This window comes from Empidonax traillii, unplaced genomic scaffold (assembly GCF_003031625.1).
Source record: "Empidonax traillii isolate 1590-97213 ecotype Southwest subspecies unplaced genomic scaffold, ASM303162v1 scaffold818:size281096, whole genome shotgun sequence".
In the NCBI taxonomy this organism is placed as follows: Eukaryota; Metazoa; Chordata; class Aves; order Passeriformes; family Tyrannidae; genus Empidonax; species Empidonax traillii.
Window position 1 is genome coordinate 142,825 of NW_020956011.1, and position 15,624 is coordinate 158,448.

General features: G+C 50.6%; 1 protein-coding gene across 3 annotated transcripts in view; it reads right to left on the reverse strand.

The window, feature by feature from the left end:
* Positions 1–11,094: 11,094 nt before the first annotated feature.
* The window catches only part of ARMH4 (armadillo-like helical domain containing 4), a 58,636-nt gene continuing 54,106 nt past the window's right edge, over positions 11,095–15,624 (reverse strand). For 2 of the 3 annotated variants that reach the window (XM_027901878.1, XM_027901876.1), the window contains exons 7-8: positions 12,361–12,495; positions 11,095–12,164 (exon numbers count right to left, since the gene is read on the reverse strand). In XM_027901878.1, coding sequence (XP_027757679.1) covers positions 12,096–12,164; positions 12,361–12,495 — 204 coding nt within the window. In that variant the 3' untranslated portion in view covers positions 11,095–12,095. The remainder of the gene's footprint in view (positions 12,165–12,360; positions 12,496–15,624) is intronic. The other variant, XM_027901877.1, reaches the window with a different exon arrangement.

The following is a 15,624-nucleotide window of genomic DNA, read 5'->3' on the forward strand; positions in this document are numbered from 1 at the left end:
GAGTGGACAGGTGGGCAGCAAGGACAGCATGAATGGGCTCTGTGGCCGTGACAGCGTTGGGTGACGTCCTGCTGCAGTGTCCCTATCCCAAATGAGAGCTTCTCCAGGAGAGCATCACAGGTTGCCCAGAGAAGCTGTGGCTGCCCCATCCCTGCAAGTGTCCAAGGCCAGGTTGGAGCAACCTGGGGTAGTGGAAGGTGTCCCTGCCCACGGCAGGAGGGTTGGAACTGGCTGATCTTTAAAGTCCCTTCCAACAAAACCACTCGACGATTCCGTGACACCATGTCACCACCCAAAGCTGTTTCATGAAGGGAACCCATCAGGCCGCCCCCTCCCCCCTGCCCCGACACCGCGGTGGATCCCAAATCGGCCTCATCTGCAGGGGAGCGTGGGATGCTTGATGAGCCAGGAGGAGAAGTGAGAGGCAGATCTGCTCTCCCCCTTCTCTGTCTGTGACTCGCATTTTCAACGTGCTGCTGAACAAAGGAAGGGGTCTCATTTGCCTTGAAGCGGTGGGAGTTTGGGCTCTGTGCAGCCTCTCCTTTTGCCTTGAAAAGCACCTGTTAATAGAGGGGAGTTGGAGGGGAGCGGCAGACAAAGAGACTTCATAAGAGCGATCCTCCCCGGCAGCGGCACTGCCGCTTGCCAGGAGGGTTTCTCATGCAGCCCACGCCTGTGATGTGCTATTATATTTTATGAAAAGAAGGGAAAATGTCAAGTTTAGAACACCTCGGCTATTTCCAGAGGTTTTAATGCTGTTACAGCTCTGACATGACATGCAGTAGAGACTGCTGCCTGTTCCCAAGCAGCGGTTCAGGGGCCAGCTCTTGAGGAGTCACCTGAGTCAAAGCAAAACTGATCCCAGGCTAGGGCAGAAGCTCCCTATTTCAGAAGGTCATTATTTAATCCATCAGGGCTCCCCAGACCTCACCTGGAAATGTCAGTCGTTGTTCAGAGCACACCTTGGGGTGTATAAACCGGGAGGGGACGGTGAAGGGCTCTCACCTCCTGTGCCAGTTCCCACACTCTGGCATCCCAAAGGCTTTATGCCCCAGGGCAGCCTCCTCCCCTGTGCCCCGAGCAGCTCCTGCTGAATTCAGCAGGAGGATGCTGCCTGCACAGTGCTGCCTGTTGGGTTGGGTGCATTTGATCCCTGAGCTGTCCCGCCTGTAACACCCTTCCTGGGTGGTACTCCCAGGGCTTTACTGCAAACAAGCCACTACCCAGGCCACCAAATTTGTTGTCCTGCATTTAACTCGTTTTCCCGTCGCATCTGCAGCAACACGACAAACTGACGCCTCATTTCCTGCATCCCGAGTCACTCCTCAGCTAATGAGCCGTCATTCCCCCTCGAAAGGAGCTTAAAAAAGATCCATTAAACCATTTGCTTTGTGGCCCTCTATGAGACACTCCAGGTATCCACTTCAGCATCCAATTTCTCAGGACAGCAGCACAGCAACGACTCCCTTCTCATCAGGGATATTATTTGAAAGGGCAGAATAATTCAATGTCACACGCAGGTTTTCCTTGCAGCGTTTGAAAAGAAAGTCCCTTTAATCTGAAATGTGATACATCCCGATCAGGTACAGGGAGGGGGGTGGAAAAAAAGAACCAGATCAGAGAGATTTTGCTTTCATGTGGCTACAAGGTAAGTCAGCATCCAGGGCAAGTAATGGCTAGTAATTGTAAGTCCCCTTTGAGTTTCCCAGCACATCAGAGACCACGAGGGCTGAGATTGCTCGATAGCTGCTGCGCCTTCCAGGCTCCAATTACCCTTCTCCCTGCTCTCAGCATCAAAGGCAAAATAAAAAAGCTTTCTTCACACTAAATGATCTGCAGAGTGGAGCAAGATGGGCAAAGGGACTTGGAGAAATTACCATGGGCTCTGCTGTGCCCAGGTCTCATCTGCTTCTCGAGCTCCTTCCAGAGGAGGAAGCGCGTTCAGAAGGCGTGGGACTGAAGGGGCTGCTTTCTGCACACACCCTGTGATGAGCTGCTTGTGAGCTTCAGGGAAAAATAAAACTCATCTGCGCTCAATTTGTTCTTTGGGCACTTCAATATATCACGGAGGAAGAAACAGACTGCAGAGAAAAACCTTTTTGTCTTCCAACACCGCACTCCCACTTAGGAAAAACATCCTGCAATAGGGGCAGATGGACACGAGAATGTCAGCAGAGCCATTTGCTCTCCTAAACAGTTAAAATCAAGGCTGATGAAATTAATTTGCTGGTGGATCACCCGGTGACCCCGTGGCACGTGAACTTCAGTCTCCAGTGCCCCAGCCTGGGCCCACCACACTCTGCTGCTCTTCTAGAAGCAGAGATGTCCCTTCATGAACTCTCCCTCCTGAAATGAGTTTCCCTCCTCCCCTGCAGGGCAAGCGAGACCTGCCAGGATGCTCAGCCGTGAAGCAAATCACTGTCAGGCACTTGTACTGTCAAGGACGGGTCCTCTCCATCTCTTAAATCAACACACAGTGAATTAGTGGAAGGTGTCCCTGCCCAAGCACTTCACACCTGTAGTGCCTTCTTGTAGTTAGATGGCCATGCAAGTGTTTCTATCACTGCCTAAAACGTGGCAGGTCCAGCCAGCTCTGTTATGATGTCCTGGGTTTTGCTGGATGCAGGCTTTAATTAATCCTTGGCACAGGCAGCGTTTCCAGTGCTTGGGTTCACTTGCTAAATCTGGGCTGATCACTGCACAAATTCACTTCTCCCCTGCACCAATTCTTGATGGCATATGTGCTTATTTACTGCTGACTAGACCCATAATTACACATATTGCTTCAGTTTTGTCCCACAAGGAGCAGCCATAGGTTTGTAAGCTCAAGAGCAGTCAGGTAAGGAAGAGGCTTTCCTTAATTCCACTGTTCTCCAGAGCCAATCCTCAGCCCCTAAAATATCATTAACATTTTGTCTCCACAGTGTCAGCCAAGATCCCTCCTCTGCAAAAGATTCCCAAACAGTATTTTCCCCCCTGTCCAGCAGTGTAAGGGGTTTGCTGTGGCAGCAGAGCTCACAAGCAATTCACACTAAGATTTTAGCTCCAGGTTCCTTTCAGACTGGGGTACCTGCAAAAGACTCTCTGTGTGGACTCCACATGCCTGTAGATGTTACCCAGCACCACAAGCCCCAGTGTGGCTCAGAGCACTTTGCTTTTTCATAAGGTAAATGTGAAATAATGAGATGGTTTTCTTGCTTCTTGTCTCCTCAAAATCTGTATCTGCCATCCAAAAAAACCACAAAACAACCCATGTATCTTCTAGCTTAGTGTTTCCACAGCCTCCTCTCCTTTCTACACCCAGATGTCTCAGGGCAAGTGTGTATTTTTCAGCCCAGTATGCTGACAGTAAAACAAATATCCAATTAAACACTTACTTTTAACAGATGCTGTACAGCTTGCATGCAGCCAAATCCCCTTATTAGCCTTGCATTTTTCATGCTATTAAACCACACTCTTCACTTTCAATTTTAGAGGAAAAAGTCTTCTCTATCAAGTGCTCACCAGCTCATTCACTGCTGTTGAGCCTTCAAAAATTCACTGGCCTCTCCTCTGTTCTCCTGGAAACACGGATGGACTTGGGTTATTTCTCTCGGCTCTTTTGTTTGTTTGTTTTGTTTTTTGCCGAGAAAAATTTAAATTCTAAAATCCTTTGGCTTGGAGCTAGGCATGCAAAGTCACCCCTGCACCTCCTTTCCATTTTAAACCCAAGACCAGAGTACCTTTTTTTTTTTTTAAGTAGGTCCCCTTGAACACAATATCAACATTCCCTACTTAACTGTTCATGCCCAACAGTGCTAAAGTGGGGGCAGCTCCAAATTCCTCTGGGATGCAGGGATTGAGGTAGCTGCTGTGTTATTTAATCTCACAAACCATGACCCCACCAGCAAACCCCCCCACACACACACACAGCTCCTTCCAAATTGCCTTGTTTGTCACCACAAACCAGTCCTGGGTGTTCACGCAACAGTGCAGCTCCCACCTTATAACAAAAATCTAATTTCTGGGTACTCCAGTCGAATTTCAGTCTGTATCCAAGTGAAATTTAACCAGACTGCAGTGTAATGCAATAAACCAGTGGAATGGAGGGATGTTATTTGCTGTTTTTTATTACTAAAAACGCAAAATGTAAATAATCTGGGGAGAAAAAAAAAATCAGAAACCCTGAAATTGCTTTCATAAGTGCAGGGTAAGTTATGGAAAGAATAAAGCCCAGCTCTATGGGCAGATGATCTTCAGAGGCAAATCAATGAGTTTTAAAGGGCATATTGACCAGTAAGAATGAACCTTGGGAAAAGAGCTAAAAATGAAAAAAAAAAAAAAAGTTAGTCAACAAGTTATTTAAAACAAGGACCTTCAGCCTCTTGATATAAAGTACAGTTAAGCACAGTGATTTAAACATTTTCACTGCAGAATCCCAGGCCAGGTTACAGCCTGGTGCTGCCAAATGTTTTCATTCTAGAGACTTTGCTTGTGTAAAAGCAGATGTTTTAATTTTACAGCAGAAATTCTTGATTTTTTTTCTTTTCTCCCTCTGACCACATTACCCACTTGCCCTCCACGAAAGGGAACAGTGCAAGTGAACCTCTGTTAACACCGGCCTTTTTCTCATCACCCACTTCCACGTTCTCGGCTCCAAATGAAATGAAACCATCAGTGAAGCGCCTCGTTTGTCCTTCCAGTCGTTTTGTACGAAAGATTTGGAAAATCCATCAGCAGCAGTACCTGGAAGCCGTGCCTGGCACCCCATGGGTCTCTTCGTGCACAATGTGCAAGACCCAGGACCTTTCCAGGGATATTTTTGGAAAGGGACACTCAAGAGCTGCCACTGAATTCCGTTTATGTCCCTCCACAGACCCCTGTGTTGAAGCTGCATCAGCAGCCCAGCGATGCCAGCAGTTGCTCAGGTCCCTGGCAACTTTTCAGTGTCAGAGCCAGAAAACCACAGAATTATTAAGGCTGGAAAAGACCTCTGAGATCATCGAGACCAACCTGACGGTGCCAAGCCCACCGGTAAATCACGTCCCTAAGAACCACATCCACACGCTTTTTTGAGCACTTCCAGGGATGGGGACTCCACCACTGCCCTGGGCAGCCCGTTCCAGTGATTGAACACCCTTTCTGTGAAGAAATTTTTCCTAATATCCAACCTGAACCTCCCCTGGTGCAACACGAAGCCATTTCCTCTTGTCCTATCAGTTGTTACTTGGGAGAAGAGACTGACTCCCCCTCACCCATCAGTATTCCTGCCTGGACATCAAGAGTGTTCTTTCAGCCCCAGAATGAAGATTGCAGGTGTCAGCCAGAGGCTGCATCTGGATCCACCAGCTCCTACAAGGCATGGGGCTGGTCTCACTCCTTGTCTGTCTCAGGGCTGTCCCCATCAAGGCCTAAGCAGCCCGAGAGCTGTGCCAAGAGGGTTTGTGTGCTCCTCTTCCTTCTCTGATGGGAAAAGCAGAAACACCAGCACTGCAACCCAGCCTATTCCAACAGGGAGCCTTTTGCTGGACAGAAGGAGAGTGGCACATTGCCATTGCTCTGGGAAGAGATTTTCACCCTTTCCCATCCCGCCTTTGGGTTCTGCTTCGAAGTCTTTGCTCCCAGAGATCCATCAGGGATCCCTCTTGTGTGTCCTTCAGCAGATTCCACAGGCAACAAGCCTTATGTTACACAAGGGGTAAGGCTCTAGGAAACCAGACTGAGAAAAGACCTGAGCTAAAGCAACTTAGAGTAAATCAGAAATAAACCACCGTGCCTGGCAGGTGGAACATTTGTGTGGCAAATACCAGGTGGATCTGTGGAGCACGGAGTGCCCAGCACTTGCCCTGAGGAAGGGATTTCCATTGGTGGAAATGCTTCTGGCTGGGAAGTGCCACCCTCGTCTCTGCTGACTCCCTGCTGCTGGCTGAGACCCAAACCCTTTCCTTGGGAGAGCATCACCATTGGGGGGAAAAAAAGGGGAAAACCACTGCAAGCCTTGAGTAAGCTGAGAGTCAACATCCCCGTGCACTAAATTTTTGCCCACTGAGGTCCCACCTCTAAAGCATTTATAACCCCCACATGCACTGGGGGTTTCACAGGTGGAGGATGAGACTTGCCTCGAAATAGAGGAGTTTTTTGTGTCTGGCCCCATCACAGACCCTGGTGGGCTCAGGCACAGCGGTGACAACCACTCATGGGGGTGGCTTTACCACCAGAGCACACGGGGAATGACTTTTGGTTTGTCCTTCCAAAATACATCAACGAAAACAATCCCAAGCTTGTGACTGAACTGAGCTGAGCCTCGTGCCAGACTCATCTCGTGCTTTGCTCAGCCCCAGGGAACCCCACACAGGGCAGGAACCCCAGTGGGTGTCCAGGACATCCAGCTCAGCCCCCTCCATCAGGGCACATATAACCTGCATATGCAGGTTTTCTGCAGCCTAAGAACAGCTCCACACATGCTTGTCTCTTGTTCTCTCTCCTCTTCCCAGTTTTCACAAAGCCCTGGCTTGGCTGGCAGAGTCAGGGACATAAGAAGGAGACAGGCTGATGGACAGAGGCTCCCACTGAGGCAGCGAGATCACAGAGAGTAATTTCCTTGGGAAACAAACCTGTGGGGGGAAAAGGAAAACATTGTCACTGTTTATCTTCTTTCAGCAGGTTTTGTTTTTTCCATTGGAAAAAGCCAGTAATGCAGCAAAACAGCTTCATGAATATACAGATTGTTTTTGGCAACAGCCAATTAGCAAGGAATGTGTTCGTGCAATCCCCAGGCAGCTCTTTCCCTGGGAATATCTTGTTTTGAACAAGCCATTTTCCATCAGAGAAAATACACAGAGTGACAAATAGACCTCGCTGCCTCCTGTGAGTGGAGAGGGGCAGGCAGCTCCCACCACTGGCTGTGCACTGGGAGGGCTCACATTCCCACCCCGGGAATCCCTCCACGGCAACGGGATGAGCACCCAGCCCCTGTTCCCACCTGCAGTAACTCAGTGCATGCAAAGACATCTGCAAACAGGGCTGGCAGGACAATGCCAAACCCAGCCCACTCACCTTTTACTCGCTCTCGAGTCCTTCTGATCCTGCTGCTTGGATTGTGGGTCCATGGAGACAGGCTGGGAGAGCTGGGGGTGTTCAACCCGGAGAAGAGAAGGCTCCAGGGAGACCTCAGAGCCCCTTCCAGTGCCTAAAGGGGCTCCAAGAGAGCTGGAGAGGGACTTGGGACAAGGGCCTGGAGTGACAGGACAAGGGAGAATGGCTTCAAACTGACAGGGCAGGGTTAGATGGGATATTGGAAAGAAATTCTGTGCTGTGAGGGTGGGGAGGCCCTGGCACAGGTTGCCCAGAGAAGCTGTGGCCTCCCCATACCTGGAAGTGTCCAAGGCCAAGTTGGATGTGGTTTGGAGCAACCTGGTCTGGTGGAAGGTGTCCCTGCCCATGGCAGGGTGTTGGAATAAGATTGCCTTAAGATCCCTTCCAACCCAAACCATTCCTTGACTCTGTGACTCTACAAATATTCACCTGCAACAAGGCAGCTTTTATGAAACATTTGCAGCACCTACAACTGACACTCAAAGCTCACCAGTGCTGTATTACTGGGGTCTTGAAAGGTTTGGGCACAGACCTTTGCTCATGGGACAAAACAGAAAGAAAAATGTCCTGGTGTGCACGAAGAGACCTCTGCCCATGTGGAAAGTCAGTGCTGGGGCTCATTCCTGCTACTGCAAATCACACCATGGGACTTTGGGGTGTTATTCACCACAACCCATGGCAAACACCTGTGTCCTGGTATATCCCACCCAAAAAGTCCCAGGCTGAGGTTCCCCAGGGTTTCTATCACCTCTCCAAGCCCAGCCTGAGTCCTTGCACAGGCCACGCAGTGTGGAGACAGAAAACACAACACTCAGGTCTTCCAAATGATCACCTGACAGCTTTACCTGAGAGACAGTGAATGCCCTGACCCACAGACCAGGGAGACGAGGTGCTCAGAGTCAGCTATGATGGACAGCTTTTTATTTCCCAACGTTTTTCATTTAACAAAGTGCTACATTCCGTAGTTAACAGTATGAGGAGTTGTTCCTGTTCGAAATAGAAAACCACAAGGAAGCATGAGGACTGCTAACATCACCCTATGGAAGCAGTGCAGTCCAGAGAAACCTCACCAAGGGGGAACATCTGGCCTTGGAGACACCTTTAAAAATCAGCAGCTGTATAGAAGAGGTGTGTTTCATCAGGGCAAGAGCTGCACACCAGCCTGGTTCCTCCTGTCAGAAACAGGGCTGGAGATGCTGTTGTGTGATGCCTTCAGGAAATTCTGGCTTGTGCTATCAGGAAAATGCAAAACAGAGGCGAGGGGCTTGTCTTGTGTCAGTTGAGGGATTATTTTATTGCTGCAGTGAAGTCGCCGTCGCAGCCGTGCCCGTGTCACCTCAGCACTCAGGGGTTTGCAGTTCACCCAGCACAGAGGATGAGGTGGATCCTTCTTGGCTGCTTTTCCTGTCCTGTCTCTCTCAAAAGAATCTGCTTGCTTGGCAGTGCAGAGGTACAGATTAAATCAGCAGAGCGTTAAGCTGCTGGAGCTTCAGCTCCCACCTTAACCCCTCCTGCCCTTCCCCCTGCCATCTCTGTTCAAGGAAATGAGTTAAACTCCAGGAATTGTATAGAGAAAAATTCTAAGAGCCCAATCCAAAGTCTACTGGCCTTGGATGAGAAGGACCTGAATGATGCTTGTGCTCTCAGGGCCTTCACAAACTGCACTGATGCTGGGGGCACAGCAGGAAACCCTGTCTGTGCTCCAAAGGCTCCCACAAGCTTCCCTGGCATCCAAGGCTGGTTCTGACTGTCCAACTTGCTTCCAGGTTAAGCTGAAGACATGGGAAGCCTGGTAGCTGACCAAAACCAACTATTCAACAGACACCTTCCCTTCAAATGGACATCAGCTGGGATCTCTGCACTGCTGAGCAGGTCAGAAAGTCGGCCAACAGTAGTCAGCTCCCAGTCAAGGTTCCTTGGTTGGTGTTCAGAGCCAGAGACAGGCCTGGCAGTGAGGATGGACCACAAGCAAAACCCTTCTAGCTGTTAAGTCTGTCTCCAGCAGAGACCAGGGAGCCCACACTGAACTGTGCATGCAGCTGGATCTCCCTTCTGGCCACCACGCTTGCCCAGGCTGTCTCACCACACCTTCCATATATCCACTTGCAGCTATTTGTCAGCCCCACTGGTGGCACTGCTGACTTCCAGCATCCCACCCAGCCTTGCCATGTCCTCTCTGAGGGAAGCCCACCCAGCTGATGCAGTAAAACCCCACCTTTGTCATTCTGACTGACAGGGTTGCCTCTAACTCCTTAATTTCATTATGCTGGGGTGGGAGAAGAGAGACAGGGAGACTAATTGCCACTGCAGAAAGCCAGTGTTTCCCAAACTGTGGATTTATTGGCACAACCAGAGGCCTTGGTACCTCCCCACCCGCCTTCCCAATCCATCAAATTGACAACCCATCCAGAAAGATCCTCCTGTGCTGCCAGAGCTGGGGTACTTAAACCAGCAGCCTGCAGCCTTGCTCAGCCATCCCTCCTCCTTCTCCTGACAGGCCCAGCAGCTCTGCATTTTACTGGACACTAAACACAACTTATGCTCCAAGACAGGCTCCCTCTTGCAGAGGCCAAGCCCCTTTATCAGTGCTGATTCCCTGTGCCTCCCATGCTGGGCCAGGGTAAAGCACTTCAAGAACACCTTGCAGCTGCCTGAGTCTCATTTCCAGCCTGCCTGGCACTGTACCTGAAAAACAAGCCTTTCTGAAGATGATCTCCAGCAACCTGGAATGGAGAAGTCGTTTCACTTTGCAAGCCCCCATCGTGCCTTGCCAGGAATAAATCACCAAAGAGCCCAAGGGACGACATATCCTGATTTCCAATGCTGCAAGGCCATCAGCAACGCTCACCTGGACTGCTGATACTTCCTGAGCACCTCCAAGAGACTTAAGAATGAGAGGGAAATAGGGACAGATGAGCCTGGGAGGAAAACTTCACCATAACTTGGAGTGATCGCTTATTATGGGAGAAGGAAGCTTTAATTTCGGGTAGGGGCACCTGGACTTGGTGGATTGCCCCTCAGTGCCTGATAAAGATGTGGGGCTGATTTTAGCAGGGCAAGATTCTCCTGGTGAAAGTTTCAGGAACCAGAAGGGAGGGTTGCACTGTGGAGCCCTGTCTGGGAAAGCCTGAGCTGGAGGGACTGGGGTATGAAGACCTTCCCTGGCATGTTGATGGACCAGTCTCCTGGTCTTAATGTCCAGACGAGGCCCTGACCTCCTCAAAGAGAACTCAGCCTGAGGAGGGGCTTCCCAATGTCCTGCCTTGCAATCCTACTCACACTGCCATGAGGCATTTGCTTCCCATCATCAACATCTACCTTCCACCCTCTTTCCACCTTCACAAGGAATGAAATCCCGCACCTGCCCCTCCTCAAACTCTCCTCCCTCCACTTCTTGAAAGGCTCAGTGGGATTTAATCTCACAGAGGTGTGGTCTGCCCTTATTCCTCTGATCAGGCCTCCTCTGGCAACAGTCACTGTTCCTTGCAGGAAGGCTGATTCCCCATAAAACAGTGACTCCCACCTCAGAAATGTGGATGTTTTGCACAAAACGTCAGATTGAAGTAATTCCATAACCACCAGCAGAGATCAAGTAACCCAGCCCTTTTTCCAGCTATTTTGGCAGTGTTTCTGTGCAGAGCAACATCAGCCTCCCCCTGTCTGGTGCCTGTGACCTGGGGCTAACCCAGGCAGCACAGCAACTGGCCCTCCCCCTGTGCCACCCTTGGCTTCACCTCCACCTTCCCTGAATCCACCTGTCCTACAGCTCCACCTTCCCCCTCACAGCCAAGAGTTCCCACTGTGGCCATTTCTCACCAAACACCTCTCCAGCTGGGGCTGCTTTCCCACTGTTAGCCGTGAATCCCTCAAAGTGACAGTCCCCTGCTCCACAACCTTTAGTGCCTTTCTGTACCCTGTGGGTCTGCAGACCAGTTGCCCAGGGGAGCTGTGGCTGCCCCATCCCCAGAAGTGTTCCAGGCCAGGTTGGACATAGCTTGGAGTAACCTGGGATATTGGTAGGGGGGTTGGAATTAGATGGTCTTGAAGGTCCCTTGCAACCCAAACCACTCTGTGATTCTGTTAGACGAGACCCACCCAAATCCCCCCAAAGGTGCTGCTGTTGGTGCTACTTTCAGGGGCTGAAAATGCCATTTCCAGCGGGTAAACGGGGCAGATGCTCCACTTTCACCTCTATGGGAACGCAGCCTTGGAAAGAGATGAACCACTAACTAGTGCCCCTCAAAGAGGGGGCAGGAGCCGAGGATGCCTCTGACCTGCCTCTTCCCTGACCTGCACCGACCAAAAGCTGAGAGATCCATGCAAGGCCACCCGTCAGCAGGCGAGCGCTGGTATTTATTGTGCTGTAACAGACAGTGCTGGTTGAAAATGGACAGGAATGTGGGGAAATCAAGTGCTGAGGCCATTCCCGTGTGTCTCCAAGCAGTGTGGAGCAGAGCTGAGGGGAGAGAGCAGGGGTGAGAGTCGGGCACCCAAGTGCAGAAATGTGCTTCAAACCGAATCAAGAACACTGTACATGGGCACTTCTCGGGTGGCCAGGGACACAGCTCAGGTGTACAACTCATTAATTAAGCAGAGCAGCTAATCTTAGCACTAATGAACTCTAGCTCAGGTAATGTAACATTTAAAATTAATTGGACAGCAGCCATTCACAGTAAAGATTTCCATTCCCGGGTTAGGTGAGAGCTATTGTTATGATTAGATTACTGCCAGCCAGGACCAAAACAGTACACCAGGGGTGAGAGGAAAATAATCATCCATATGGATCAGCTCCAGCTTGTAACGAGACGCGCTGTGGGACCTGAAATGTGAAATCTCCACTACTGTACCAAACAAACATCACTGGCGGGACACGAAGAGCGTAGCATGCCTTGGCCAGGGCACTGAGCCCTGCTGGGGCCCTGGGGTGCTGGAGAGAGCAGGGATGCAGCACAGAGTCACTTCTTCTTCTTCTCCCTCTCCCTCCCTTCCTTGGAAAAGTCACAAGGGCACTGCAGTCCTGTTCAAAATTCGTCTTCGGAGCTGTCAGCCAAGAGCATGACTCGGTCCTGCATGCTGTTAAACTCCCTCTGCTGGGGGCGGAAAAGAGACATGAAAAGAGCTCCACGTGCAACAAGGAGATTGGATAAAAGGCATTTGGATCCCCCCCATCCCATAACCAAGACATCCCGGGCACTTTAACCATCCCCAGGCTGTGCTGGCTTTACAGCCAAGAGGGTTCATGGGAGGACTGGTGGGGTTGGGGGTCTTTCTCTGCGGTTTCCATACCTTTCTTTTATGCCTCTTGGAGCCGTTTCTCCTCCGGCGGTTCATGATCTTGATGCTGTAGAGCGCTCCCAGGATGAACAGGGCTCCGGCTATTCCCACTCCCACGGGAACTAGCATCCCTGACATGTACCCTGCCTGAGTGGGAGGGAGAAGCAGAGCAGCACTTCACCAGGCCATCCTTTCAGAGTCAGTTTTCAGCAGTTCTAGGGCTGAAACGTGTCCCTGTGGTTCTTTCCTCGAAGTTTATGGGATTTGAGTCCCTCCCGCCTGCCTGCACGGGGTGAGCCCTGGTCCCAGGGGCTAAGCAAGCCCCAGCCAGCCCCACTCCAGGACCAAGCTGTCAAACCACCACAGCTCCCTCATCCTTAGCTTTTTCTAACAGATGTGCAACTGTTGATAGTTGAGAACCTGCAGTGCTTGCCCAGATTCAGGAGAAGGAACAATTTGGGTGAAGTGTCCTCCAATATGGGCGTAAGTGCGAAGGAAAACCTCAACCACCAAGGCCAGGCAGTCTCAAGTCACACCAAAGATCTGTGACCACCCAAACAGCCTCACCAGATGCTGTGGAAAGCAGGCTGAGTGCTGCTCTGAGCTCCCCTCGTACCACCACCACCACAAATAAAGGCACAGGTGGATCACAGAATGGTTTGGGTTCGAAGAGATCTTAAAAATCATCTCATTCCAACCCCCCTGCTATGAGCAGGGACACCCTGCCCTCTCTGTGCCCAGCCCAGCCCGGGTCTCCTTCGCTTTGTACTCAAAATCTTTGAGCCAAACACTTTTTCTTTGCATGGGAAGGGGTCACTTGCATGAGGGCAGGATGGTGACACAGAGGGAGGGCACACACACCTTCAGCCGGCCCTAAGGAAGGCACAGCAAAAGTAAATCAGCTCTAATTCCATTGCTGTGATCTGCATGTTTGCACTGCCCATTAAAAAAAAAATATAGATAGCAAGACTAATTTAAAAATGACACATCTAAACGTTTAAAACCCTTAAGAAAATATTCCCGAGCGCTCGTTATTTTATATATTTTACTGCTTTAAATGAAAATGAACCTAAATTTTGAAGTGCCAGACTGCTTCAGCAGCCTCGCCTAATTCGGGTGGGGGGCCCAGTGTTGCAAGGGGAGGCAGGCACAGCCTGGCCCCCTCCCCCAGAAGCTCTGCCTTCCTTCACTCTGCTGTGCCGCTACAGCTTCACCTTAAGCCATCTCCACCCCCCAAAATAGGTTTTACACCTGCCAAGGGACAGATGCAGCAATGCTGAGGACCATTGCTTACAACCACTCATCTTCATCTGCACTCCCAAACTGCAACTCAGAGCCACAGCACACACTTACACCAGAATTACTTTCCTTCCATGATTCACAGAGTGGGAGGGGGGAAAAAAAAGGGAAAAAAAAAAAAAAAAAAAGAAAGCTATTCAGGTGCACTGCCCTGCCTTTGTACCCTTACCTGGAGAATGAAAATAGCTCCTTTCACCTAGGGCAGACACAATGCTAACAAGGGCTGGGTTGCTTTCCCAAACCTTTCTCAGTGCTTTAAATAGTAACACCTCTGTGTCTGGAGCCCAAGGCTTGAGGGATCTTCAGCTCCATTGTTCAGATTCCCCAACACCCTCCCAGAGAACCCATCCCCCCTTCAGCACAGGTGCTGGGAGGGGGCTGCACCCCTGCACCCAGCTCCTGAAAAAAAAAAAAAGGTTAGTGAGAGCACAGCTAAAAAGGCTCTATCTCTGCGAGGCAATTAAGGTGCCTTAATTGGGTGACCTAATTAGTGCAGCGTGGGGTTTTCTATTTCTGGAACTTTGCTGCTGGCACAGGCAGTGACTGGAAGTGGCTTTTAGCTGCTGCCCAGTTGAGTTTCCACGCAGAAATCACTATTTTTAATACAACAGACTCCTTAGCCTGGCTGTGAGCCTTTATCCCACCTGACCAGCCCAGGCCTTTTAGGGGTTTCCCCCAAAACCCAGATCAATGTTTTATACCCCAAAAGATGTGATGCAGACCCAGCTCTTCTGTGTTGTGCAGCCCAACTCCTGAGGGCTTCTGCACTTGCCTGACAGAAAACCCCATTTCCCAGGCAGCTCCAAAGCCATGTTTTTGATCCTTTCCCATGGGGAAGATGCAGCTTCTTCAGGGATGCTTTTAATGCACCCAGCCCATGACCGTGACCTTCCTGGGCTCTGAGATAACAGCAAGAGAACTTCAGGGGAACCTCATGCCCATTATTCACCACTCCAAATGCGACATTTGCACAGGAGACCAGACAGAAACCTGTCCCTGACCCTTGTCCCTGGTCCCACAGAAGGATGTATCTCTCAGGGATGTCCTGGGCCATCATGTGCCAGGATCCTCTTCTGGATGGAGCAATTGTAAAACAGAGGGAAGGGGCAAATGAGTAGGGCACATATGACCGGTGCTGATAACAAAGAAGAGGAGGGAATGGGGTGGACAGGTTTATTTGCTACATCAGCATTTGGTTGGGAGTGGGGGAGTGCTTTTTGTCCGGGCCTTTTTCGAAGGGAAAATGTGAGCCAGGTGAAAGATCTGCCTCCACGTGCCTGCTGTTCCCCAAAGGAGGGAGATGGCTCAGGGCCAAATCTCTGTTTCAGGCGGACACCACTGGATCCTCAGTTCCACCAGTGCTTGTGCTGGGCACTGCCAGGCAGTCCAGGATCGACCTGCAAGAGGCTGGAACACGGAACAAGCACCCCCTCTGCAACGGGGAAGGACAGAGGAGGCCACGAGGAAAGAAGTGAAAGCTGCACTTCAGTGAGAACACAGCGATGGCCCCAAGCTCGTGTGTGCCACGTGCTGGCATGAGCAGGTGCCCTGTGCATGCTTGCATTCACTCCAGGCACCCAACCAGCCCTGGTGTCTGCTCTTTACCTTCACTGGGAAAACCATTCTCTGTCCTTTCAGCGTCTGCTCGGGCTGAATCCCAGGCCAAAGAGCTCTGCCACGAGCAGAGCTCGTACTAGACATTCCTCCTTCCTAGTGTGGGCAGAAAAGCAACTCAAAAAAGGCTGGGCAGGAACCCACCTTAAACCCTTCCACTCCCCTGTCCTGGAAAATTGACACCCAGACCCCATCTCTCTGCTCTGACTTGGTGGTTAGGTGCTGCTGAACCTCGGTGAGGAAGGCTGGGTTCCTTGGGTGAGCTTAAGCTCACAGATGTATTTTCAGAGTTTCCTTGTGGTGGTTTTTTTCAACTATTGACTCTGATCCTGTTCAAGAATTTCCAAGTCTTGTTGACTGACA